This window comes from Ovis canadensis, chromosome 13, assembly GCF_042477335.2.
Source record: "Ovis canadensis isolate MfBH-ARS-UI-01 breed Bighorn chromosome 13, ARS-UI_OviCan_v2, whole genome shotgun sequence".
Lineage (NCBI taxonomy): Eukaryota > Metazoa > Chordata > Mammalia > Artiodactyla > Bovidae > Ovis > Ovis canadensis.
In genome coordinates, this window is record NC_091257.1 from 22,718,813 (window position 1) to 22,746,281 (window position 27,469).

The 27,469-nt window shown below is 38.9% G+C and overlaps 1 protein-coding gene and 1 long non-coding RNA gene across 4 annotated transcripts in view; one reads left to right on the forward strand and one right to left on the reverse strand.

Moving 5' to 3' along the window:
• Positions 1-482: 482 nt before the first annotated feature.
• On the reverse strand, positions 483-7,152 carry LOC138417298 (uncharacterized). Its single transcript, XR_011248063.1, has 3 exons — positions 6,713-7,152; positions 2,064-2,166; positions 483-1,012 (listed from the first exon to the last, which is right to left on the reverse strand). It is a non-coding gene; the product is annotated as an uncharacterized lncRNA (long non-coding RNA).
• Positions 5,606-27,469, forward strand: part of MACROD2 (mono-ADP ribosylhydrolase 2) — a 2,333,538-nt gene continuing 2,311,674 nt past the window's right edge. For all 3 annotated transcript variants that reach the window (XM_069547115.1, XM_069547113.1, XM_069547114.1), the window contains exons 1-2: positions 5,606-7,624; positions 14,748-14,864. In XM_069547115.1, coding sequence (XP_069403216.1) covers positions 7,579-7,624; positions 14,748-14,864 — 163 coding nt within the window. In that variant the 5' untranslated portion in view covers positions 5,606-7,578. The remainder of the gene's footprint in view (positions 7,625-14,747; positions 14,865-27,469) is intronic.

Sequence of the window (27,469 nt, forward strand, 5' to 3'; positions counted from 1 at the left end):
ATGTTTTCTCAGTTCTTATCCTACTTAATCTCTGTGAGAAATCTGACATTTCTAATCATTAACCTCTTCTTGAAAATATAGTATTGTTTTTTTCTGAAAATGGAATTGCAAGCAATATTCTACACTGTTGAATAAACTTCTCATTCTTCTTCCACTGCATCCTCACTCATTCATTCACGTGTTGAAAATCTGCTGTATGCTAAAGATGGATGGTGACACTCTTTGAGGTGTTCACAATAATTTTGTTAGTTCCTCTCTTGTTCTTCACATTAAAATTAGGGTCTCCCATTTTGGTCTCATGTACTCTTCCTTAATTTTGCTAACATTTCTCTATAGATGCTTCCTTACATTTCATTCATTCAACAAACCTTTATTATATGCCAGGCGTCGGGCATTTTCTGTGAATGGTGAGCAACAAGATATATTTCCTGTCCTCAGAGAGTTTGTTAAGTCCAGAGTAAAAGATAAGTATTAATAAAATAATCTCAAAAAACCTGTGAAAAGTGTTTTATTGGAAAATGAATGAGTACTGATGACATATAAGGGGAAACCGTGTGAAGAGGTCAGATAGGGTCAGAATCACCGAAGGCTTTGCCAGGGAGAGAATTTTACCAGCTATACTCTGAAGAACGAGAATGGGTTGGCTAAGCATGACATGTCCTAGGTATAGTGATAAACATGTGAAAAGGCCATGTGGTGAGAATAAGATGTGCTTAAGGAGCTGAAAAGCTCTAAGGGCTGCTATGGTTGGAATCAGAGATGGGTGGCGGGGTGAAGCATGGTATAAGATAAAGCAGAATTGGTAGTGAGGGTCACTCCTAAATGATTCAGTTTTAATAATGATTGTTTTAGTCAGCTTGGGTGGCCAAGACAAAATACTGTGTGGCTTGAACAACAGAAATCAATTTTCTAACAGTTCTAGAAGCTGGAAGTCTGTGATCAGGGTACAGCGTCATCTGCTTCTTGTGAAGGCTCTCTTTCTCTTGCAGATGGCTGCCTTCTCACTTTGTCTCTACATGATGGGGGACAGTAGAGTCAGGATGGTGGGGTCAGGGGGAAGGGGGAAGACAGAGAGAGAGAGAGAGAGAGAGAGAGAGAGAGAGAGAGAGAGAGAGAAAGCGTGTGAACTCTTCCTCTTTTTTAAAGGTCACAGTCCTACTGGATTAGAGCTCCACCCTTATGATCTCATTTAACCCTAATTACCTCCAAAAAACCCTATATCTAGATATAACCATATCATGGGTTAGAGTTTCAACATATGAATTTTGGGGGAAACTCAATTCAATCTATAATTAAGACCATCAGAAAGTCACTTAATGAGCTACAGCAGTGAAATGACTTGATCACATTTGATAACTCTAGATGCAGGGCATTGAACAGACAGAAGAGAGGCAAAAGTCGACAGGGGGACAGACAGTAAGGAAGTCTTTTATTCAGACTTAGCTTACTGCAGTGCTATTGGAAGGGTGAGTAATTCAAGAACAGTAGTACAGGAAATAAAACTGAGAAGTATAGCCATTCACTTGAAATGAGAGAAAGTTTAAAGAGGTACCAGGGATGGTGCTTAGGTTTCTATATTGCTCAACTGAAATGGGTGAAGAAGCCATTCAAAGAGATGAAGATGCTGCTGCTGCTACTGCTGCTAAGTCACTTCAGTCATATTCGACTCTGTGCGACCCCATAGACGGCAGCCCACCAGGCTCCTCCGTCCATGGGATTTTCCAGGCAAGAGTACTGGAGTGGGGTGCCATTGCCTTCTCTGGATGAAGATGCTAGAAGAGGTCTAAGAGTGGGGAAAAGATCAGTGTGTTACATGGTACATTTCAAATATTTCTGAGATATTAAATATTTATTTTAGTAAGCGCCAGGATTTGGTGATGGACAGGGAAGCCTGATGTGCTATAGTCCATGGGGCAGCAAAGAGTCGGACATGACTGAATGACTGAAATGAACTGAACTGAACACTTTTCAATGGTATTTTGTCGAGTAATTAAAACTAAATACTGAAACAAGGACCCTCTAACTACCAATGCCTTAACACAATACATAAGTTTCTTATTTACATCATAGCCTGATGTGGTACTCCTTGGAGGCCAGAGATACTCCTTCAAGCAGTGACTCAGGGATCTAAGTTCCTTCCTTCTTGAGATACTGTTTCTGTGATCACTGTGGAAAAGAAAGAGAATATGAATGAGTGCACAGACAGTCTGATGGTTAGGCCTGGAAGTGGCATGTGTAACTTTTGTCCCATAACTGACCCAGGATGCAGTCATATGTACTAACTAAATTCAAGTGAAAGTGGAAGTTGCTCAGTCATGTTGACTCTTTGTGACCCCATGGACTATATAGTCCATGGAATTCTCCAGGCCAGAATAGTGGAGCAGGTAGCCTTTCCACTCTCCAGGGAATCTTTCTAATCCAGGGATTGAACCCAGGTCTCCCACGTTGCAGGCAGATTCTTTACCAGCTGAGCCACTAGGGAAGCCCAAGAATACTGGAGTAGGTAGCCTATCCCATCTTCAGGGGATCTTCCTGACCCAGGAATTGAATCAGGGTCTCCTGCATTGCAGATGGGTTCTTTACCAGCTGAGCTATCAGAGAAGCCAACCAACTTCAAGGGAGACTAGAAAATATGGTCTTGTTATGGACCAAGAAAGAACACATTATATTAGTGAGCATCTCTGCCACATTTACTATGTGCTAGTCACTTTGTGTTTTGACTCATTTGATCTTTACATCAGTCTTATAAGGTAGATACTATATTTTCATTTCCATATAACAGATCAACCCCCCTCCCCACAAAGTTCAGAGACCTTGAGTAACTTGCCAAGAGTCACATAATCAATAAGGGTAAACCTAGAATTTGAATTCAGATGAACTGGCTCCACATGCCTTTTTACCAGTGTGTAACACTGCCTCTTAAAGTTAAGATCCAGTACATGGTAGGTCTAAAGTTCAAGAAGAAAGTTTTCCTAGAAATAATAAATTTGGAAGTCATTGATGTAACTCAGGATTTCCTAACCTCAGCAGTATTGACATTCTTTGTTGTGGGGGACTATACTGTGCATCATAGGTCGCTTAGCAGAATCCTTGGTTTATACTCACTCAATGCCAGTAGCATTCTTCCCTTAGGTGTGACAACCAAAAATGCCCACAGACATTGCTTGTGTCCCCAAGGGAGAAAGAACTGCCCCTAGTTGAGAATTATAGTTATAAATGGAGCCATGAATATGGATGAAATTATTCAAAGGAAAAAGTGAAAAGAGATAAGAAGCTATAGTTCTGAGTGTCAATGAACTCCAAAATGTAATGACTGAAAAGAAAGATGGGGCAAAAAAGGGGACTGTAAAGGAACGAAGATATTAAGAAGAGGTGGCGAGAATACACAGAAGAACTATACACAAAAGATCTTCATTACCCAGATAACCACCATAATATGATCACTCACCTAGAGCCAGACATCCTGGAATGCGAAGCCAAGTGGGCCTTAGGAAGCATCACTTCGAACAAAGATAGTAGAGGTGATGGAATTCCACTTGAGCTATTTCAAATCCTAAAAGATGGTGCTATACTCAATATGCAAGCAAATTTTGAAAACTCAGCAGTGGCCACAGGACTAGAAAAGGTCTCTTTTCATTCCAATCCCAAAGAAAGGCAATGTCAAAGACTGTTCAAACTACTGCACAATTGCACTCATCTCACATGCTACCAAAGTAATGCTCAAAATTCTCCACACAAGGCTTCAATAGTATGTGAACCATGAGCTTCCAGATGTTCAAGCTGGATTTAGAAAAGGCAGAGGAACCAGAGATCAAATTGACAACATCCTCTGGATCATCGAAAAAGCAAGAGAGTTCCAGAAAAACATCTATTTCTGTTTTATTGAGTATGACAAAGCCTTTGACTGTGTGGATCACATCAAACTATGGAAAATTCTTCAAGAGATGGGAATACCAGACCACCTGGCCTGCCTCTTGAGGAATCTGTATGCAGGTCAAGAAGCAACAGTTAGAACTGGACGTGGAACAACAGACTGGTTCCAAATTGGGAAAGAAGTATGTCAAGGCTGTATATTGTCACCTTGCTTATTTAACTTACATGCAGAGTACATCATGAGAAATGCTGGGCTGAATGAAGAACAAGCTGGAATCAAGATTGCTGGGAGAAATATGAATAACCTCAGATATGCAAATGATACCACCCTTATAGCAGAAAGCGAAGATGAACTAAAGAACCTCTTGATGAAAGTGAAACAGGAGAGCGAAAAAGTTGGCTTAGAACTCAACATTCAGAAAACTAAGATCATGGCATCTGATCTCACCACTTCAAGGTAAATAGATAGGGAAACAATGGAAAGAGTGAGAGACTTTATTTTGGGGGGATTCAAAATCACTGCAGATGGTGACTGCAGCCATGAGATTAAAAAGACGCTTGCTCCTTGGAAGAAAAGCTATGACCAACCTAGACAGCATACTAAAAAGCATAGGCATAACTTTGCCAACAAAGGTCCGTTTAGCCAAAGCTATGGTTTTTCTATTAGTCATGTATGGATGTGAGACTTGGACTATAAAGAAAGCTGAGCACAGAAGAATTGATGCTTTTGAACTGTGGTGTTGGAGAAGACTCTTGAGAGTCCCTTGGATTGCAAGGAGATCCAACCAGGCCATCCTAAAGGAAATCAGTCCTGAATATTCATTGGAAGGACGGATGTTGAAGCTGAAACTCCAATACTTTGGCCACCTGACGTGAAGAAACGAGTCATTTGAAAAGACCGTGTTGCTGGGAAAGATGGAAGGCAGGAGGAGAAGGGGACAACAGAGGATGAAATGGTTGGATGGCATCACTGACTCAATGGACATGAGTTTGAGTAAGCTCTGGGAGTTGGTGATGGACAGGGAAGCCTGGCATGCTGCAGTCCATGGGATTGCAAAGAGTTGGACATGACTGAGCAACTGAACTGAACTGAACTAAAAGGAATGACCAGACAGGAGGAAACTCAAATTGAAGTGAAAGTGAAAGTCTTGCTCAGTCGTTTCTGACTCTTTGTGTCCCCATAGACTATATAGTCCATGGAATTCTCCAGGCCAGAATACTAGAGTGGGTAGCCTTTCCCTTCTGCGGGGGATCTTCCCAATTTAGGGATTTAACCAGGTCTCCCACATTGCAGGTGGATTCTTCACCAGCTGAGCCACGGGGAAGCCCAAGAATCCTGGAGCAGGTAGCCTATCCCTTCTGCAGGGGATATTCCTGACCCAGGAACTGAACTGGAGTCTCCTCCATTGCAGGCAAATTCTTTACCAACTGGTCTATCAAAGGAAAAGAACACTATAAGGAGCAATAAGAGGTTAATAGTGTTAAATGCTGCTGAAAGCTCTAGTAACAGAAAGATTGAACAGTGTTCACTAAATATAACATGAAAGTCATTGATTACCTTAGCAAAATCCATTTCTGTTGATTTATAGGATAGAACCCAGAACCCAGATTTGAGTGAACTGCAGAGCAGAAAGCAGGATGTAAGAAAATGGACACACACAATATTTTGAAAGGAAGAAGCTATAGCTTCTGCTAGTAGTAGTGGGTGTGGGATCACAGGAGGAACTTTTCTTTTCTTTTTTTTTTTTTTTAACGTGGTAAAGATCTGAGAAAGTTTAAAAGTTGATGGATGGTCCCAGTTCTATAAGTCAACATGAGATAAAGGATAATCAATAGTGTAGTATTCCTAAGAAAGCACAGGTGGAATGCCTGGCTCTGGGTTGGGGTAAAAGCTTCTCTGTTGTAACAGAAGAGATGGTGCCTATATAATACACTTTCCTGTAAACACATAACATTTTGTATTTCTAGCTAAGAATTCAATATTTTTCTCACAAAATTGAAACTGTTTCTGTATTGTTCACTTCATTATTAATCATATTGTTGTTTTCCTCAATTATACCATGAAACCCTATATTCTTTCTCTTTCTCATTCTCTTCCCCAAATCTATTTCATTACCAATTATTATTGATTCTGCCTTGGTAATGTGCCCTTTACTAGTTTACCTTTTATTTCCACTGCCAGTAAATGAGTATTTTTATTACTAGTTCAAATTTCACTTCCTTCTTGAAGCTTTCCTTATTTCTCTCAATTTTTTAGTGTTTCTCAGTGTTAAGAGAAAAACAGAAGCACTGTCACAATGAAAATTTTACCTGTGTTATTAATCATTTTCATGAGAGTCCTGTTACTCAGAACATTTCATTCTTTACAATTCTAAGTGGGGCCTCCCCCTTTCTTTTCTCTTAAAAGAAACTGTGTTCCAAATAATTACTTGCTCTTACACATCTGACTTACCTACAGCACATATGGCATAGCAATTATCAAATGCGGATTCACCACTATCATCAAATCAGCCTTGTAGATGATCTGATGTTTAGAAACACCATAAATTTGGGGAGGGGGTTACCAAATTTCCTCTAAATTCTAGATCATTCTACTCTTATGGAGGACTTAAGTAGAACTGGGTTTTCAGAACACGTGCAGACTAGTATTGCCCAGATTCAAGCAAACGCTTTAGACCAGCAGCTTTACCTGAAGCAACTGGCGGAGAGTAAAGATGACGGACTTTGATTAACACCCACTTGAACCTACTTTGATGCAAGTTCTTCAATTTTCTATATAAAGTTTTGGCTGCTCACTCCTCCCCGGGTCTTAAAACTCTTGAATAGTAGTTCATTTTACCTCTGTTCCTTCCAGACTTCACCGGAATCGAGTGAAATATGTAGTTTCTACTACAAGGTCGAGGAGCTGATAGTGTATGGTTTGGAATCATCACCTAATCCGTTCCCTTCTGTCAGTTATATTTGCCCACTACGAGGAAATCTTCAGATTCTGTGGTAAAATCCGCCCAGACGGGGCGACGAGAGCGAGCGAGTACAATTCGTGCTGACTGACATCCCTCCCACAAATACAGCTTAAGGCCCTGCGGCAGCGTTGCCCGTCTACAGTCACCTGGCGCACCTGGCCCTCCTCATAGGCCACGCCCTCGGGTTCTCCCTCCGCAGCGAAACCGGAGTGAAGCCCCAGCTCTTCTCAGAGTTCCCAGGTGGCCGCCCCACGCCACGCCCCAGTCGTGAGCCACCTCCAGCCCCCTCGCGCCCTGGCTCCGCCCCCTCCAGGTCCCCAACGTCTCCGGCGTCACGCCCGAGCCTGCGCCTGCGCCTGCGCCCTGGGGCCGAAGTCGGGGCGCGCGGCGGCTGGAACGCGGAGAGCGGCGGGCGGTGCAGCCAATGGGAGGCGGCGCTGGCTAGCGGCTCGGAGGCGGGGCCTGCGCGGGTGTTAGGTTAGCGCGAGGCGTGACCTAGTTGACAGGCTCTGAGGTGCTGCTGTGGCGGCGGCCGTGGGGCTGAGGCGGGTGGGAGCCGGAGCCGAGCGCGGGCTGAGGGAGGAGGGCGGCGACTGGAGAGCGGCGAGCGGCGCGGGACCCGGAGCCTCTTTCACTTTTTCCCTCCCGAGTGCCCCCTCCGCACCCTCCCACTCCACACACACCCTGTTTGCCCGTGAGCCTGGGGAACTTGCAGCTTAAAGCCAGCCACCCCCACGGCAACATGTACCCCAGCAACAAGAAGAAAAAGGTGTGGAGAGAGGAGAAAGGTAACCCGGCCGTCGAGTCCTGGGGGGTCGGGCGGCGGGGTGGGGTGGGGGCGGGGGTCAGGGGTCTGTGTGTGCCGCGGCGCGCTCCTCCCGGCTCCTGCCTCTCGCCCGCCCAGCCGGTGCCGCCTTCCCGGCAGGTCCGTGTGTGTACACGCGCGCACGCCGGCGTGCACGCGCCGCCCCCGGGCACCTGCGGCTCGCGCACGTGTGGGCGCACGCCCCTCTCTGCCTCCCGCTGCGCCCGGTCACCTTTGCCGGGCCGGCGGCGCGGACCTCTGCGCGGCGGCCCCTGGGCTCTGCCGGGCTCTCTCTCAAGCTCCCCGCCCTGTCCCCGGACCCCAGCCGGGACTCTGGGATTCCCCGCCCCGGTGTCCCGCGGACACGTGCCCGCTGGCCGACGGCCGGACTGCAGCTGCTGATGCTGCTCCACTCCCGCGGAGCCTCAGCCGGTCACCTCTCGCCTCGCTCCCTTGTGCTCCGCTGGCCGGGCGTCCCCGCCTCTGGTTGTTCAGTCAGGGCCTTTCCTTCTGCGCCCGCCGCAGTGTGACTTTTGGAACCTGGATCTCCGGGGAATCCTAAAGCGAGCATGTCTGGTCCGCGAGGCTAGGTGCCTTTGGAGAAGTCCGAATGGGTTTTTCTCCTCAGTGCTTTTCCTCTCTATTCCGTCACGGTCTGAAGTTGCTCCGAGTAAGATTGTGAGACTGATGTCACTCTGTGAATGAGCCCACCCTGAGTTTTGTGCAGATCCAAGCTTGCCCACATCAGCAAGGTTGACGGCAGCATTGAGGTCGATAAGACACTGAAGTGTGCGACTCAACCATCTTTTCTCCCCCTTTCTCCTTGTTTCTCTTTGGCATCAGTTAGGCAATATTCCAACAGTCTCTGCAGTTTTTTCTCTCTCTTTTAAAAATTAGCTAATTATACAGAAATGTAGTAAAAAGTACTTGCAGTGCTGCTGCTAAGATATACTGAACTTAGTATATCAGGAGTGACAGAACTGCAAATCTCTAAGTACCTTATCTTCTTTATAGAGCGGGGATAAAAGAGTGACTAGAGTGAAAGTTGATTTCATTGATGATAGATGTTTAAAACCTGTGGATTGTTATTGCAGCTCCTGGTCTTTATAAATAAGGCCAAGCAGCGGATGAAAGAAAGGGAATGAATGTGGGAAAAGAATCCTTTAATATAAGGCTTACTTCAAACAGCGCATGAATAAAGGGATTAATAGGGATTCTTTTTTCCACATTAACTACTGGCAAGAATTAACATAGCATAACTGAAGGACCCAATTAAAAGGGTCTTTAAATATTGACAGACTAGGTTGTATACCATTTAATTATATTTTAATGATTATGGACATATATAGAACTGAATTTTGGTGTTGCAAAACAAATGCTGTTGATATATAAAGTAGTGTAAAATAATTTTGCTTTGTTTTCCCAGTAGAAGTTATTTGAATTTCAACAGTTTACCTTGTAAGCTTTGAAAAATCTTTTATGCCCATTTTTATTGATAATCTTGAAATATTAGGTTGATATTGATAATAATGAAGGCAGAATAGTGAAAGACATGGAGATTGTTTTTAATAGATGAATAATTGATGAAATTATAGCAATTACTTAAGAACTATATTTATTCCATAATAATGTTCCTAAAGTAACAATGTTATAATGGTTCCTTCATTTAACATTTACACTGTTAGACTGTGATAAAAAAAGCATTTTAGCAACTTTGATGTCTTGATTTTTTTCTTCTCTTACTTGTAATGATAGGATAAAATATTACCAAATTAATATATCCTAACAGAGAAGCAAATACACAGTTAAAGAAGGCATTTAACAAAGTAAATTTTTCTCTTGTCCAAAACTAACCTATTTTTGCATGAAGTCGAATGTTAAAAGAGAAAGTTAGTATGGCCTTGAAGACATTTTAATGTGTCAGTGTCTTAATTAGGATACCTATTTTTGGAATATGTAGTATATGTAATATTGTAAATCAACTATATTTCAATAAAATTTCTATCTTATGTTGTACCATCAAGAAGGAGCTAAGGATTTCCAGGATCGTAGTATTAAGGATGGAATGCATTACCTTTTTCTGAATTGCACTGAAGAGGGTATTATTGTATTTTTGTAGCTGTTATTTAAAGCTAAAGGAAGGCTTACCCACCTCATTGAAATGTCAAGGCATTCTATAAACATATTTTAACTCAGTATACCGCATAGTAAGTATGGCTGCAAAGCTGAAATATCCCTTAAGGAAAAGTTTTGTGTAAAACTGAAGAGACTGTATATATGACTGTGGCCTCCAGTATGTGTCGTCGTTTAAATAAGTAACTAAGGAATTCTCAAGTCCACATAGGTTAAATAAATGATGTTGATCTAATAGTTTGCACCCCCTAATTCAAAAGCACTCAGAGTGTGTTATCATTTTAAGTACTGGAAGCTAAATTATCTTTTTGTCTTATTTCATGTCCATAGTTGAGTTTTTAAGTAAATGGAATGACAGAGGTCAGGTTGCTTTCCCATATGTACTCCGATACTAAAAAGTACAAGTTGCTTCGTAATATTTTTGATCCTGATTGTTGATATTGCAGTATTTCCCTATTAGTGATCTGAGCTTTTATGGTTGTGCTTTGGTAAACACCAGTCATCACTTTTCTTCCTCTGTGATTATTTCATATTTACTGTTTCCTTTAAGCTTCTTGTTTCACCAGGACCCCAACCTCCTACACTAAACAAATGACATTCTCTTGTTTTTTTTTTTTTTTTTGGCTGCAATTGGTCTTTGTTCCTGTGTGCATGCTTTCTCTAGTTGCAGCGTAGGGGCTACTCTTGGTTGCTGTGAGCAGGCTTCTCATTGCGGAGGCTTCTCTTGTTGTGGAGCACAGGCTCTAGGGGTGTGGGCTTGGTAATTGTGACACACAGGGTTAGTTGCTCTGTGGCATGTGGAATCTTCCTGGACCAGGGATCGAATCCATAGACCCTGCATTGGCAGGCAGATAACTATCCACTGTACCACCAGAGAAGTCTGACATTGCCTTTTTTATTCATGGAGAAAATACATGTCATGAACACATGAACAGCCCTAAAATCTTTCTTTCTTTACATGTCCGTTGTTTTCAGCTTTCTTCCTTTTTTTAGAGGAAACACTTTTTTTCTTGGTTTCTAAGGTTAACCCATCTGCTTGTGCTCTTTATATCATCTGTATTCTTTGAGATCTTGTATTGTCATTTATGCTTATTTGGGTATGTTTAGTTTCTCAGTGTCTTTGGGTTCCTCTTCTCAGCCTATGACAATAATTAAGTCTCTTCTACCCTAAGGTAGTTTTCCTTCCACAGGGTTCCCTTTGGAGTTGCTATTCTCACTTTTCTCAGTTCCTCAGTCTCCTGGATCTCAGTTATGTTTTAAGGAAACTAATGTTTCTAAAGTCATTCAGTAATAACAATGATGATGGTACTGGTATAAAAATACTTACTATTTGAGTTCTGGTTTTGTATGCCCAGCACTATTTTAAGTACATACTTGAATTGTCTTATTTAATTCTCACAACTTCATGAGGTAGTATATTGTGAGCTTTGAGCTTTGAACTCCATTTGCCTGGGTTTGAATCCTAGTTGTATTGCTTACTAGCTGTGGAACTTTAGGTAAATTATTCAACTTCTCTCTTCTAGTTGTCTCATCTATACGTTGGGAATAATACCTACCAGCCTACCTCAAGAAGAGAGATGCAAAGAAATTAACTCAAGATCACATAGATTTGCATGATTTGGCATTAGAATCCAGATGGCTCTTGACCATTTTGTTCTCTTTTCAGTGTTCTTGACCCAGATGATAAAAACGTGTGGCTTATTAATTTTCGTTCTTCCTGATTGTCCTGTAGCAATTGACAAGGTTTCCCCTCTTCTCCTTATTAAAACACTTTTCTCTGCTGGTTTCTATATTGCTGGGACCCTGATTCACCTTGTACCCCCAGTGACATCTGTTTTATTTTATTTTCCCATCTTTGTGTCCACTCCCTAAATGTTGTTCGCTTGAGGTTTGCTTTCCTATCTCATCCTTCCCTATGAACTTACTGTAGGACTAGAATTTTAGGTTATGAATTCTAAAATCACTAGGCTGGTTTTCTTTCTCCTGAGTTCCAGATTCTTGATTTCAACTTGAATGCCCTAGAGGTCTTAAATTCAATATAGTGTTGACTCTGGAGTATTGTAGTGTTGAATATATCCCATGTAAGCCAGTTCTAGGAGTAGGGAAAAATGTTGCTTCCCTAGTTTTTGTTCACTTGTGCTTACATAAATACTTTTTTCAGTTTATTTCTATGAAAGAATCTTTTAAGTTGATTATTTTATAAGGGTTAGATTACCTAAAATGAGATACTATCCTTAAAACCACTTACCTAAACTACTGTACCTCATAGTATGCTGAAAGAGAATTGAGAGTGCGAGTATGACTGTCAATAGCTCTACATCATGGAGGCCTTTGGTAAAGTACATGATACATGACAGCTGACATAACAAAATGAGTGAGGACGCCAGTGTCAGTTTATACATTGAATATTAGTAAATCTTAACTTGTTACTCCCTTAGATTCAAACAGAGTTTTTACATTAATTTTCCTCCTGTATCCTAGTAGATCATTTTATGCACCATCTAGGATGTGCATAATCAACTTCTATATTAGTGGTGTAGTTTGTAGGATAAGGGCTTCCTTGGTAGCTCAGCAGTAATCTGCTTGCCAACACGGGAGATGTAGGTTTGATCCCTGGGTGGGGAAGATCCCTTGGAGAAGGAAATGGCAACCCATTCCAGTATTCTTGCCTGGGAAATCTCAAGGACAGAGAAGCCAGGTGGGCTACAGGCTATGGGGTTTTAAAGAGTTGGACACACTTAGCAACTAAACAACAACCCAAACAATTTTTAGGGTAAAATTAAACTGCTTGGCATGGTATAGAGATTTCTGTGCATTTTTGTTTTATGTTTCCAGTTACTTTTCAAATTTTTGTTGCTATTTTCCTCCTTGTATTAATACCTTCATTAAATTATTCTTGAATAGTTTTTTTAAAACTCAAAATTCTCTAAGCTAGACTTCAACAGTATGTCAACTGAGAACTTCCAGATGTTCAGGCTAGATTTAGAAAAGGCAGAGGACAAATTGCCAACATCTGTTGGATCATCAAAAAAGCAAGAGAATTCCAGAAAAACATCTATTTCTGCTTTATTGACTATGCTAAAGCCTTTGACTGTGGAAAAACAACAAACTATGAAAAATTCTGAAAGAGATGGGAATACCAGATCAACTGACTTGCCTCCTGAGAAATCTGTATTCAGGTCAAAAAGCAACCGTTAGAACTGAACATGGAACAACAGACTGGTTCCAAATTGGGAAAGGAGTATTGCAAGGCTGTATATTGTCACCTTGCTTATTTAACTTATATGCAGAGTACATCGTGCGAAATGGCGGGATGTCATGATGAAGCACAAGCTGGAATCAAGATTTCTGGGAGAAATATCAGTAACCTCAGATATGCAGATGACACCACTCTTCTGGCAGAAAATGAAGAACTAAAGAGCCGCTTGATGAAAGTGAAAGAGGAGAGAAAAAGTTGGCGTAAAACTCAACATTGAAGAAACTAAGGTCATGGCATCCAGTCTGATCACTTCATGGTGAATAGATGGGGAAACAATGGAAACAGTGACAGACTATTTTCTTGGGTTCCAGAATCACTGCAGATGGTGACTGCAGCCATGAAATTAAAAGATGCTTGCTCCTTCGAAGAAAAGCTATGACCAACCAAGACAGCATATGAAAAAGCAGAGGCATTACTTTGCCAACAAAGGTCCATCTAGTCAAAGCTATGGTTTTTCCAGTAGTCGTGTATGGATGTGAGAGTTGGACTATAAAGAAAGCTAAGTGCTGAAGAATTGGTGCTTTTGAATGTAGTGTTGGAGAAGACTCTTGAGAGTCCCTTGGACTGCAAGAAGCTCAAGCCAGTCCATCCTAAAGGAAATCAATCCTGAATCTTCATTGGAAGATCTGATGCTGAAGCTGAAGCTCCAATACTTTGGCCACCTGATGTGAAGAACAAACTCATTTGAAAAGATCCTGATGCTGGGAAAGATTGAAGGCGGGAGGAGAAGGGGATGACAGAGGATGAAATGGTTGGATGGCATCACTGACTCAATGGACATGAGTTTGAGCAAGTTCCTGGAGTTGGTGATGGACAGGAAGGCCTGGTGTGCTGCAGTCACCTCTTGGGGAGCTTTCCCTGAGACGGCGGTACTGTATCATGGCTAATGGTGTAGGCTATAGTTGTTGATGGAGATATCTATGTGGCTTTTAATGGAAAGCTCTCTTGAAGTGAACAAACTGCTGAACTTTGATGTGCTTCATTTCCCTATCTGCAAAATCAGGATAATTATACTATCAGTTTTGCTGAGTGTTGGAAAGACTATTTTAATTAAAGTATACATGTGAAGGTCCTGGCACACAGTGAGTTCTTTATGAATGACATCAGCTGTTGTTAATTCTAAGTGTTTAACACAGAATTAGTCTAACACTTTAAAAAGTGTTACAATGTTAAAATCAAGACTTATAAAGTATTATCTATATCACCTCCACAAAGGTATTATTAAATTGAAAGGGCATTTTTATTGTTGATGGCATCATAGAATTAAGGAATATCTTGGTGGTTGGTTTTCTTGTGCTTTTAGCATTTGTATGTATTTGTCTTAGGATTTTTTATTTTGGATTTATGTAGCTGTTATTTTTTATCTTACCCATTTCCTTTCTTGTCTTATGAGCTCCTCCAGAGTTGAGGGCCACCTTTGTGCTTGCAGTGTATAAATGCATCGCTTGGCACATGGTGGACTGTCAGTCGGTGTCTGGAAGAGCTTCTTCCTGGGCTGTCACAAGAATGTTTTCCTCATCAGGCTTTGACCTTCTTTTGCCTGCTGAGTGTTAATTTGATTCCACTCAAATATGGAGTCACTGATTTGTATTTTGGTATTCTTCAAGCCCACATCAACTCTTGGTTAATTTAACATGGTTAATGTTTAAATTATAAAATAATTCCTGAACTTAAAAGTTAAATACAAATGGAGATTCTGCTTTTATTTTGCAAGAACGTTTACTGAAGATGACCATAGAGGAGAGACGCAAAGAATACATAAGGGACTATGTTCCCCTGAACACCATCCCATCGTGGAAAGAGGAGATGAAGGGCAAGAGCCAAAATGATGGTAAGTTTCTCAGAACATTTTTTCAGGTAGATACCATTCCTATTTGTTTATGACCTCTGCAGGACACTTGATGATAGAATGGAATAACTGGCACTTAATAAAGAGATGTCATTTTTGCTATATGAAATAATTGGTTATCATTTAATTGTTTTTAGCAATCTACCCTGTGTTATTTAAACTTAAGAAATTGTATTAACGTAATTCATGTTTGGAAATATACCACATTTATGTGGTGCTTTCTTTACAGTTCCTTTAAAAAATCTATTCTACAGTAGTGTTTGGAGCAAATGATATTAGGGATATGCTGCTTTGGTGGGATGGCCTGTTGAGTCTGTTTTGATTAGGTTCATTTGTAAAGTTATTTTAAGAATTGGATACAGTTGAAAGAGTGTATTAGGAAGAACAGAGAAAAACCAAATAACATTTCATGTAATTTTAGAGAAGAGTTTATATGTTGTATGATATGTTATGTTTACCTGTAAAGTATTTGTATGACAAAGTTAACTCACTCTTAAAGTTTTTATGATCTAATGAGAGTCCAGATTATTTCAGGGAAATATATGTGTTAGAATATAAATGAACTATTAAGTATTAGAAAGGTATATGGAAACAGTTCTAAAAAAGCATAAGAGATTTAATGGATGTTTAACATATTATCTCTGAATGAGTACTCATTGGTGTTAATAGTCTGAATGTGAAATTTAAGAAGAAATGGTGTTTTTTAAGGATATATAAATATTGAGAATGAAAGCTAATTTTATGAAAGTGACTTAGAACCTTTTAATTTCATAGATTGTGGTCTTAGATTGGGGCTTCCCTGGTGGCTCCAGACAGGGAATTATAGAGTATGCTATGGACCCAGATCAAGAAGACTAGCATGGAATTCCTATGGCTGAAATCTGTGGAAAAAGCAGCCAAATCAGCCTTTGGTGTTTGTGCAGAGAACACTTTTACCTCAGTGTTTGGGCTTTAGAGAGAATTTTGTTTTTCTAGGAAGGCAAAGCCTGTGGGTTCTTTAGAGCTTACTCTGCCTGGAAACATGTGTGACCTTGGGCAAATGAGGTAGTAGCTGTACCCCAGGTTTTTTTTTGGGTCACTGAACAAGCTGATTGAGTTGTACACATCTGACCTGCTTGCTCAGTGTCTTCAGCAAATGCAGTTGTTTTAATAATGGTTGAATTAAGACATCATTGAGAGAAGACAGTGCTGTGTAAAGAAAAGTATAGATCAGGAGGACAGATTTCTGGGCCTTCTCTGAACTAGGGCCATGTGCCTCTTCATGTTTTGGTCTCAGTTACTCTTTTGTTTATGAGAAACTGATAGTGAATACTTAAGCTCCACTTTTTGTGACAGGTGAATCTCTCTTTTACTTGTGCTTCGTTTATCTGATTTTCTTTCTTCATTGCTGTTGTAGGTGGTCATTTTCTAAGGCTGATGATCTATTTAAACAAATTTTGCATCCTGAAACAGGTAGATTTCTGTTGCTGTCAGAATAATTGAAAAAGGAATAGTGATACTCAGGCTGCACTGCCCAGTTTTGGGTCTGATCACGTCTGTGTAGAGGCTTGGCCTTTATGCTTCTATTTGAATATTCATCATGAGAGACTTACGGTTAAACTGGGGCTCCTCTGTCCATGGGATTTTCCAGGCAAGAGTACTGGAGTGGGTTGCCATTGCCTTCTCTGTAGAAAACTCAAAAGTTGGATATTTTCAGAGATACCACAGACCAAAATATTTCCCCCAGTCAGAAAAGATACATTGAATAACACCTCACGTTGTTAGTCCCTAACAAGAGCTTTTTTAATCATTTCTCCCAATATAAGCTTTGTAAGTGATTTACAACTGCTGTCTAAATTTCATTTTTTTCTTCAAGTTTTTTGAATGTGTATGTTTTTCATGAGGAACTAGGTGGTGGTATCAGAATTGTATTTTTATTAAACAGTGTTTTATTTCCTTTTAATGTTACTGTATTGTGACCCAGAAATTGGTGACTGGTCTCCTCTCTTTTTCATGAAATGGAATATTTCTTTGCATTATATATATCTTTCATTGTGCTTTCTTCCAGTGTTACCTATCCAGTGCTCAATTATACTGAAATATTAGTCAAGAGAGTTTTGGTATTTTATTAGTTTAAAAAGATCCTTTCAAAATACAAATCTTTGAAAAATGATAAAGGACAATTATATAGTAATATTTTTATATTTTAAGTGTTTAAGCCACTGCTTGTAAATGTATATGTATTAATATATAAGTAGATATTGGTATTTATAATAATATAATCTTTTAAGTATAAGATTTCAAACAGTTTTACAAGACATCTGTTTATGAGTCTATGTCATTTAGTTTCTGATTTGTAGGAAAGGGATAATATTTGTTGGGCTAGCATAAACATAATATTCCAATTTTAAGTTTAATAGTTTATTGTTTATTATCTGTGTTTTTACAGAAGACCATTTTGGCCTTGATGTCCATGATTACATGGAACATTCTCAAGCTATTTAAAATTTTTTTTCTTAATTTTGTTCAGTTTTCCTTTAATTAAATGCTGCTTATTATTTTATTGTAATAGACATTTAAATAAAAATGAGAGTGGCCAAATGTATTTGTTGTAATTTTAAGCTGTCTTAACAAAAGGAAACCAAAAATTGCCAAATAATATAAAATCAATGTTTCTGCAGAAAGGAAGAAGCAAGTAGATGATATTTTTTACTTTGACTTACTAGTTTGATAATATCAGAAAGCTAGGGACCTGTAGATGGAGAAGGAAATGGCAACCCACTCCAGTATTCTTGCCTAGAGAATCCTGTGGACAGAGGAGCCTGGTGGGCTGCTCTCCATGGGGTCCCACAGAGTTGGACATGACTGAAGTGACTTAGCAGCAGCAGGGACCCGTAGAAGAAAGAATGGGAGATTACCCAAAAGACTGATACCCAAAAACCCATTTGCTTATTATTCGTGCTTATGTTTGTCAACTACCATTAGTAAATCTCTGAAATTACATGCTTCTGATTACTTCTTCCTCTGGTTAGCAATTATGTAATCTCTTCATTTGTCAGTTGCTCTGTTGCAGGGAATTTTAAAATACATGTTTCTCCTATTATACTATTTCTCTAGCACCTGTAATAGTGCCTTATGCCTAGGGGGGCTCAGTTAGTACATTACATAAGAATGCCTCAGAGGTTAACAGTCTATAAAGGACAATGCTTTTTAAATTTTTTTTCAGACTTTAAAATGAGCATTTACTTCACTTTGTATAATGGCTCCAGTTTCATCCACCTCATTAGAACTGATTCAGATGTATTCTTTTACAGTCTTTTGGACTCTGTGGGAGAGGGAGAGGGTGGGATGATTTGGGAGAATGGCATTGAAACATGTATAATATCATATATGAAACAAATTGCTAGTCCAGATTTGATGCACGATACAGGATGCTCAGGGCTGGTGCACTGGGATGACCCAGAGGGATGGGATGGTGAGGGAGGTGGGAGAGGGGTTCACGATGGGGAACACATGTACACCCATGGCGGATTCATGTTGATGTATGGCAAAACCAATACAGTATTGTAAAGTAATTAGTCTCCAATTAAAATAAGTAAATTTATATTAAAAAAAATAAAATAAAATGAGCATTTAAAAAGATATATAAAAATAGACTAGTAAAATGAAACTTTATGTGCCCACCATCCAATTTCAACATTTAATAATGATTAGTTTTATGTCATGTATGTTCCCTGGACATTTCTCCCAGACTATTTTGGAGCAATTCCTGTATATCTTACCAACTTTATCTGTAAATACATGTATATATGCCTGTGCATGCATCTGTAAAAGGTAAGGGCACATTTTTGTTATTTTAATATAACCACACTACTACTGCACCTGAAAATTAAGAATTCTTTAATTAAATGTCCAATTAGTATTCAAATGTTTCTCATTATCTCATAAAGAGTTTTGCTTTCTTGTATGGTTGGTTTTCTTGAGTCAGTATCTAAACAAGGTTCACATACTGCATTTAATTGATATATTTCTTAAGTCTCTTTTAACCTGTAGTTTCTTCTCTTTCTGTCCTTTTGCCTCTTGCAATTTATCCATTGAATAAAGTAGGCTATTTGTCTTATAGAATTTTTCACATTTTGGATTTTACTCAGTGCATCTTTGTTGTGTCATTTAGCATGTTCCTCTGTCCCCCTGTGTTTCTTATGAGCTGGTAGTTAAATCCAGAGGCTTGGTCAGACATGAGTTTTATTTTTTGGAAAGATTACTTAATAGATTATTGTACCTTCTTTTTGCATAATGTCTGGTTACTGCTTTCTGTGATGATTAAGACTGGTCACTAGGTTCAGATACTGTCTACCTAATCCATTCTTTGTAATGTTCCGTATCAACTTTTTGCCTACTGAATTTAGCAGCCATTGATGACTGATCCATTATTTTATTAGGGGTTGCAAAATAGTGTTATTCCAGTTTTATCATTCCTCCTTGTTTATTAGTTGGACTTTCTATAAAGAATTTTTCCTTATCAACTTTTTTGTTTTCATGCAGTATAATTTATATAGAAAAGGCAAATACATGTAGGTTTCTTTTTATTTGCCTGTTTTCAGATTGTGTTGATTTTCTGAAATCCTATGAAAGTAACCAAAGGTTTTTTCTCTGTGAATCTTTCTCCAGTCCTGCTGCTGCTGCATGTGATAAATGGGAATGCCTCATTTAAAGTTAGTACCTGTACAGATACATACAATTACTAAACTGCAGTCCTAGGATATAGTAGAAAGACAAAGATATATGAATGGATGGGTGGATATGATATAATAGAAGGATGGCATTGCTTCTTTGTCGGGACAAAAGTTCAGTTCCCAGGTTTAATTGGTGTGTGTTCTGTACTCTTGTGCTACTTTCTTTGCTAAAGTTCTGCTAGAATACCAGTCAGAGAAACGTGATTTTGCCATGCTTAGGCTAATTGTCTCTTACTGGTTGCCCTTAGGGAAAATAGCTATAGTTATAGGGGGATTGTGACTCATTACTTCTAATGTTTATATGGAACAGTAAGGGATGAGAACTAAAATAATGAAGATGAGTTAGGTGGAAACTATAAAATTATTTTATTCAGGTATGACAAAATAGGAAAAGGGTCATTTAGAAACTTGATATTTCATATCTTATATGTAATATTCAAATCTGATTTATAGGTCATTTGAAAACATTTAACTAGAAAGTACCTGAACTGTGAAGTCTTAGTAAGTCTGAATTTCCATTTTTTGAGGTGTATAGAAATATTTTGAGATTTGTGGGTTGACTGGAGGCATGTGTGTTTGTTCCTTTTGATTAACTTAGAAGTTCAGCCTTTTTTGCTCTTTAACTAACTTCTACTTTTGAATGATTTTTAAGAGGTAATGGCAAACCAAAAAATATGTTATTTCTATAAGAGGTGATAGCTGACCAAAGAAATAAAAGTTAAGTCCAAATTCCTGAGTCTCTCTATCACATTGAGATCTTATTTCAATGTTTTGAATTTTGTTTTATTTTACCTATGTCCCACGTTGACTATTGATATTCAAAAATCATCAAAGAAAGAGTATCTTAGTCATGTTTCAGTTCCAGTGCAGAGCCCTGTATTTTTATCCTTAGTAAATTAGCAATAACTATTTCTTGAATGTCAGTATATTTATTAATCACCAGATATGAGGAAATAAGAATATAATTATGTTGCTGAAAATCAGATGGACGGGGTAAGGGACCATATGACAAAACAAATTAAAAAATTTTAGTAACTATGATGAGGTGGGCTTTGCTACAGATTTTTAAACTATATTAACTGCATTATTTTTATTAAATATTTAATGTTGTTTGGAAGACAGGCCACAATTTAAAATGACTGAATAGTTAGAAACATGGTATTTATAACAGGATTGAATTTAGTAGGGTTATAAAAATTGGAAAGGTAGGTTTCCTATTATAGTCTTTTGATATTGATTCCTTTTAATATTATTTTCAGTTTGAGCACTATGCTTTAAAAGTAAAATAATCTGTAGAAGCAGAAGAAAGCTCAGAGCAGAACACTCAACTTTATTAGGTACAAGTCTTTAGTTTTCAGTGGGTGGTGATTTTTTTCCCCATGATCTTAAAATGAATTTAATTAAAAAACAGAAATCTCTTTTTGCCTCAGGTACCTAAGATCACTCAGGCTTATTCTTTTAACATTTATTTGTGAAGTTTCCATTACCTGTGAAGATGTTGCCCAAGTAGAGCTTATATTAGAAACATATTTTTTATTCCAGAAGTGAAAAGTAGACTAAAGACTGGGCTTCCCAGCTGGCTCTAGTGGTAAGGAACTTGCCTGCCAGTGCAGGAGACATAAGAGACTTGGGTTCAAGCCCTGGGTTGGGAAAATCCCCTGGAGAAGGAAATGGCAACCCACTCCAGTGTTCTTGCCTGGAGAATCCCATGGATAGGGTCACAAAGAGTTGGATATGAATGACGTGACTTAGCACACAGCACACACAGATTAAAGACTAAAATCCTAAAATGATCTGAATTCTTCTATGATCTGGCCTTTCTCCTTTTGGCCTCTTATTATATCACCCTTTTTCTTGGTCTCTGCAACTAGCCACACTGTCCTTTCTCTTTCTGGAATGTGCTGTGCTCCTTCCCACTGCTGATTATTCCTTTTGTTTTTATCTTCACATCTCAGCTTTCACTTCTCAGATTGAAACCTTTCTATTCTCCCTGAAGTCTTCCCTGAGCCCTTACTCTGAAACAGGTTCCTATATTAAATACTTTCATACAGCATTGGTAACAGTTTGTTTTTAATGTACTTAATCATAGAATTATCTGATCAAGATTTATCTCCTTATAAAGACTACTTAGTATGAACATTGGGACCATGTTGTCTGTCTTAACTCTCCTTTATATCCCTGGCATCTAGCATAATGCTTGATGCACAGTAGATATTTAATAAGTATTTGTTTTGTGACTTGAATAAATGATAAACTATTTGCCTGGTGGTATTTCATTTCATACATTATTTTTTGTCTTCTCACCTTTTTTTCCCCACTGAATTATAAAGATTCATGTGGGAATGATGGCCTTAGAAATTAATCCAGTTGTTTTTACTGTAGATAATAAATACTTTTCCTATCTGTAATATAAGGTCAGTCTTACTCTTTTAAAGATTAGATAGCCTAATATATGTAGATGACACCACCCTTATGGCAGAAAGTGAAGAGGAGCTAAAAAGCCTCTTGATGAAAGTGAAAGAGAAGAGCGAAAAAGTTGGCTTAACGCTCAACATTCAGAAAATGAAGATCAGGTCATCTGGTCCCATCACTTCATGGGAAATAGATGGGGAAACAGTAGAAACAGTGTCAGACTTTAATTTTTTGGGCTGGAAAATCACTGCAGACGGTGACTGCAGCCATGAAATTAAAAGACGCTTACTCCTTGGAAGAAAAGTTAGGACCAACTTAGATAGTATAATTCAAAAGCAGAGATATTACTTTGCCGACTAAGGTCCGTCTAGTCAAGGCTATGGTTTTTCCTGTGGTCATGTATGGATGTGAGAGTTGGACTGTGAAGAAGACTGAGTGCCGAAGAATTGATGCTATTGAACTGTGGTGTTGGAGAAGACTCTTGAAAGTCCCTTGCAGTGCAAGGAGATCCAACCAGTCCATTCTGAAGGAGATCAACCCTGGGTGTTCTTTGGAAGGAATGATGCTAAAGCTGAAGCTCCAGTACTTTGGCCAATTCATGTGAAGAGTTGACTCATTGGAAAAGACTCTGATGCTGGGAGGGATTGGGGGCAGGAGAAGAAGGGGACGACCGAGGATGAGATGGCTGGATGGCATCACGAACTCAATGGATGTGAGTCTGAGTGAACTCTGGGAGATGGTGATGGACAGGGAGGCCTGGTGTGCTGCGATTCATGGGGTCGCAAAGAGTCGGACATGACTGAGTAACTGAACTGAATGATAAATAACAGTAAAGATTTTACAGAACTACTATATAGATATTTAACTAGTTAGTTGACCCAAGGATGAGAATTCATGTGTTAAGTGCATACATCAGCATTGTATATTGTTATTTGTAGTACTTAGTAACTAAACATCATTATTTTAATTTCTGTGTGCTTAAATGTCAACAAAAGTTAAATGAGTGTAAATATAGAAACTTAGGCCTATTATATAACAACAGTTTTAAGTGTGGAAAAATTTTCAGGTATTCTGAGTATCTTTATTTTGTGATTATTGATTTTTGACACATAAAACAACCTAGAAATTATTATTATATCCTGTTTAAGCCCTTTACTGAGTTTGTTGGTTTGTGTCAATAAAGAACTTGGCTACAGATAAAGAATTAGGTTCCCATGGAAGAATTAAGCTGAGTAAGAGAATTTTGAGGATAAATGACATTCACACTAATGTGTGAAAATATAAACAATTTTTGTGTAGTGGTATTTTGGGTGAAGGTGTAAGCATCAGTTTAGTCAGACATTTGTGAAATAAGGTTAACTTCTAAAATGGAGGAAAAAGAATATGAAATTATATAGGGATTCATAATTCATTACATGGGTTTTGTTTTTCCTCTGCCTTTATCTCATCCTTGGTCTTCTAAACTACTTTCCAACACAGTTTTAACAACACATAAGTTTTATTGCACATTGCATTGTGTGCCACCAAGTGCTATGTAAATTGTCCTTGTATTTAAACTTGTTTTTTAAAATAATGTAGAAACAAAAATAAATTTTTTTTGATACATGTAAATATGACCCAGTTTTGAAACCACAGGATTAAAAGATCTTTCTGTGTATTTTGTAGGTCTGTAACTTCACCACAGATTGTGTTAGTTTTCTTTTTTAACCCATTAAATGAATTATACTGGTAAGTATGGTTTTACTTAAATCTATTTGATCAGTGCAGACAGATACTTTGGGATAGGTTGTAGACAGGTGGTAGCCAAAGTCAACGTTCCCTCCTGCCCTCGTCCCCACCTTGATTGTCTTTCCTGTATGTGTAAGTGTTCAAAATAAGGATTTGAATATAATTTACTGTTTTATTGAAGCCTTTGGTTTAGGACAAGTTGGGAGTTATTGATGAAGCAAGTAACAAAATATAGGTAATAAAGTTCAATAAACATCCATATGCCTGGCCATTTGAATGCCAGGGCAGAAGATATTTGTGCATTTGGAGGTTTGGGAATACTACATTTTAGTTTGGTCTCGCTCCAGGGCGAGATTTCAGATTTTTGTTTGTTTCCTGGAGATTGAATTAGGATATATTCAGTTAAGAATCCAGACTATCCCATCATAGAGGTAATTCTCCCGTCAACTTAGATTTGAGATTATATCTGCCATATGAAAGTAACAGAGTTAAGAGATTTCCCAAATTTTATACTTCTGTACTAGTGATTCTGTTGGGGCAAAAACTTTAAGGTTTTTTTTTTTTTCTTTTTGGTATAAGTTGAGGCATAATGTATCAAATCCCTTATGATTATACAGTGGAAGTGACAAATAGATTTAAGGGACTAGATCTGATAAGAGTGCCTGATGAACTATGGGCAGAGGTTCATGATATTGTATAGGACACAGGGATCAAGACCATCCCCAGGAAAAAGAAATGCAAAAAAGCAAAATGGCTGTCTGAGGAGGCCTTACAAATAGCTGTGAAAAGAAGAGAAGCGAAAAGCAAAGGAGAAAGGGAAAGATATATCCATTTGAATGAAGAGTTCCAAAGAATAGCAAGGAGAGATGAGAAAGCCTTTCTCAGAGATCAATGCAAAGAAATAGAGGAAAATAATAGAATGGGAAAGACTAGAGACCTCTTGAAGAAAATTAGAAATTCCAAGGGAACATTTCATGCAAAGATGGGCTCAATAAAGGACAGAAGTGGTATGGACCTAACAGAAGCAGAAGATATTAAGAAGAGGTGGCAAGAATACATAGAACCTGTACAAAAAAGATCTTCATGACCCAGTTAATCAATTATGATGGTGTGATCATTCACCTAGAGCCAGACATCCTGGAATGTGAAGTCAAGTGGCCCTTAGGAAGCATCACTACGAACAAAGCTAGTGGAGGTGATGGAATTCCACTTGAGCTATTTCAAATCCTAAAAGATGATGCTGTGAAAGTGCTGCACTCAATATGTCAACAAATTTGGGAAACTCAGCAGTGGCCACAGGACCGGAAAGTCAGTTTTCATTCCAATCCCAAAGAAAGGTAGTGCCAAGGAATGCTCAAACTACCTCACAACTGGACTCATCTCACACGCTGTAAAGTAATGCTCAGAATTCTCCAAGCCAGGCTTCAGCAGTACGTGAACTGTGAACTCCAGATGTTCAAGGTGATTTTAGAAAAGGCAGAGGAACCATAGGTCAAATTGCCAATATCTGTTAAATCATCGAAAAAGCAAGAGAGTTTCAGAAAAACATCTATTTCTGCTTTATTGACTATGCTAAAGGCTTTGACTGTGTGGATCACAATAAACTGTGGAAAATTCTGAAAGAGATGGGAATACCAGACCACCTGACCTGCCTCTTGAGAAATCTGTATGCAGGCCAGGAAGCAACAGTTAGAACTGGGCATGCAACAACAGACTGGTGCCAAATAGGAAAAGGAGTACGTCAAGGCTGTATATTGTCACCATGCTTATTTAACTTCTATGCAGAGTACATCATGAGAGACACTGGGGTGGAAGAAGCACAAGCTGGAATTAAGATTGCCAGGAGAAATATGAATAACCTCAGATATGCAGATGATACCACCCTTATGGCAGAAAGTGAAGAAGAACTAAAAAGCCTCTTGATGGAAGTGAAAGAGGAGAGTGAAAAAGTTGGCTTAAAGCTCAACATTCAGAAAACTAAGATAATGACATCCGGTCCCATCACTTCATGGCAAGTAGATGGGGAAACAGTGGAAACAGTGACAGACTTATTTTTTTGCTCTCCAAAATCACTGCAGATGGTGATTGCAGCCATGAAATGAAAAGATGCTTACTCCTGGAAGGAAAGTTATGACCAAACTAGACAGCATATTAAAAAGCAGAGACATTACTTTGTCAACAAAGGTCTGTCTAGTCAAGGCTATGGTTTTTCCAGTGGTCATGTATGGATGTGAGAGTTGGACTACAAAGAAAGCTGAGTGCCAAAGAATTGATGCTTTTGAACTGTGGTGTTGGAGAAGACTCCTGAGAGTCCCTTGGACTGCAAGGAGATCCAACCAGTCCATCCTAAAGGAGATCAGTCCTGGGTGTTCGTTGAAGGGACTTATGTTGAAGCTGAAACTCCAATACTTTGGCCACCTGATGGGAAGAGCTGACTCATTTGAAAAGACCTTCATGTTGGGAAAGATTGAGGGCAGGAGGAGAAAGGGATGACATAGGATGGGATGGTTGGATGGCATCACCGACTCACTGGACATGAGTTTGGGTAGGCTCTGGGAGTTGGTGATGGACAGGGAGGCCTGGCGTGCTGCAGCTCATGGGGTCGCAAAGAGTTGGACATGACTGAGTGACTGAACTGAAATGTTATCATACCCATCAACTATATAATAATGGGAATGATTTCTATTATTTTGTTAAGTATATGTGTCTTCTTTTTTACCTCTGGCAATGCACAGAGTGTGGGATTAAATGTGTCTCTCCTCACATCCCAATTCTGCTGCTGTATACCCTACCCGGAGAACCTGTGACATCCCTACACTTGTCTCCTCATGTCTCAGTTACCTCGCTGGGGTATTTCTGCTTTTTAAGGTCATGATGAGAACATAATTGAGATCAGAGCTCCTTTTTATTACAGAACACACCTTCCTCATGTGTGAAACTTCTTGTGCTCATAGCCAGTGTACAATAGAAGGCAGATTTTTTGCCTATGCTTGTGACTGTAAATACACATACAGTTTGAATTTGGACTGTCTGGTATAGAAGGTAGGAAGTGTGACTGTTTCTTAGAATTTATGTATGATGTCTAGCAGAGGTTGTTGTTTACCAACCCATTTTGTAGTTTGAGGTAAGTATGCTAAGTAGAGTTACAACTGGTCAAGGAAAAAAAATTTAAGACATTGGTTATTTGGAAACATCAGAAACTAATTTATTTTTTGTTTCTTCTATGAGTGCTTGTATGTGGTTTTTAAGAATTTTGAAATTTGTACTATTAGATTTGAGAGAGAAGATGGCATGTAAAACTGAAAATACTTTCTGAATTAAAGGCTACTGTTTCATAATTTCTAATTTTTATTATTATTTAGCACTTAGTTAATAACAAACTAATAAAATTTCTGGCCTTTAATGTGTATGAATTGTCATTGAAAAGGAAAAAAATTTCTGTTTAAAACAAAATCTGGCTGAACAACTTTCATATACTAGGGGAATAGCATAATATGTACATCAGAGGAGATGACTTTCAGTTCAGAAAAATATCTTGAAAATTTGTGGATATGAGAATCTTGGAAAGTAAAGGCAAAAGCAGACAGGAATTTTGAGTTTCTTAGGCTGCCTGAGAGAGAAAAGTGTGAAGGATGTAGGAACAAAAGGAAAAGGAGATGTGAGAAGAGATAGTGGAGAGCAAGAGGTGGCAGGAAGCCAGTCCTGATGTAGAGACAATCTGTTCATCCTTAA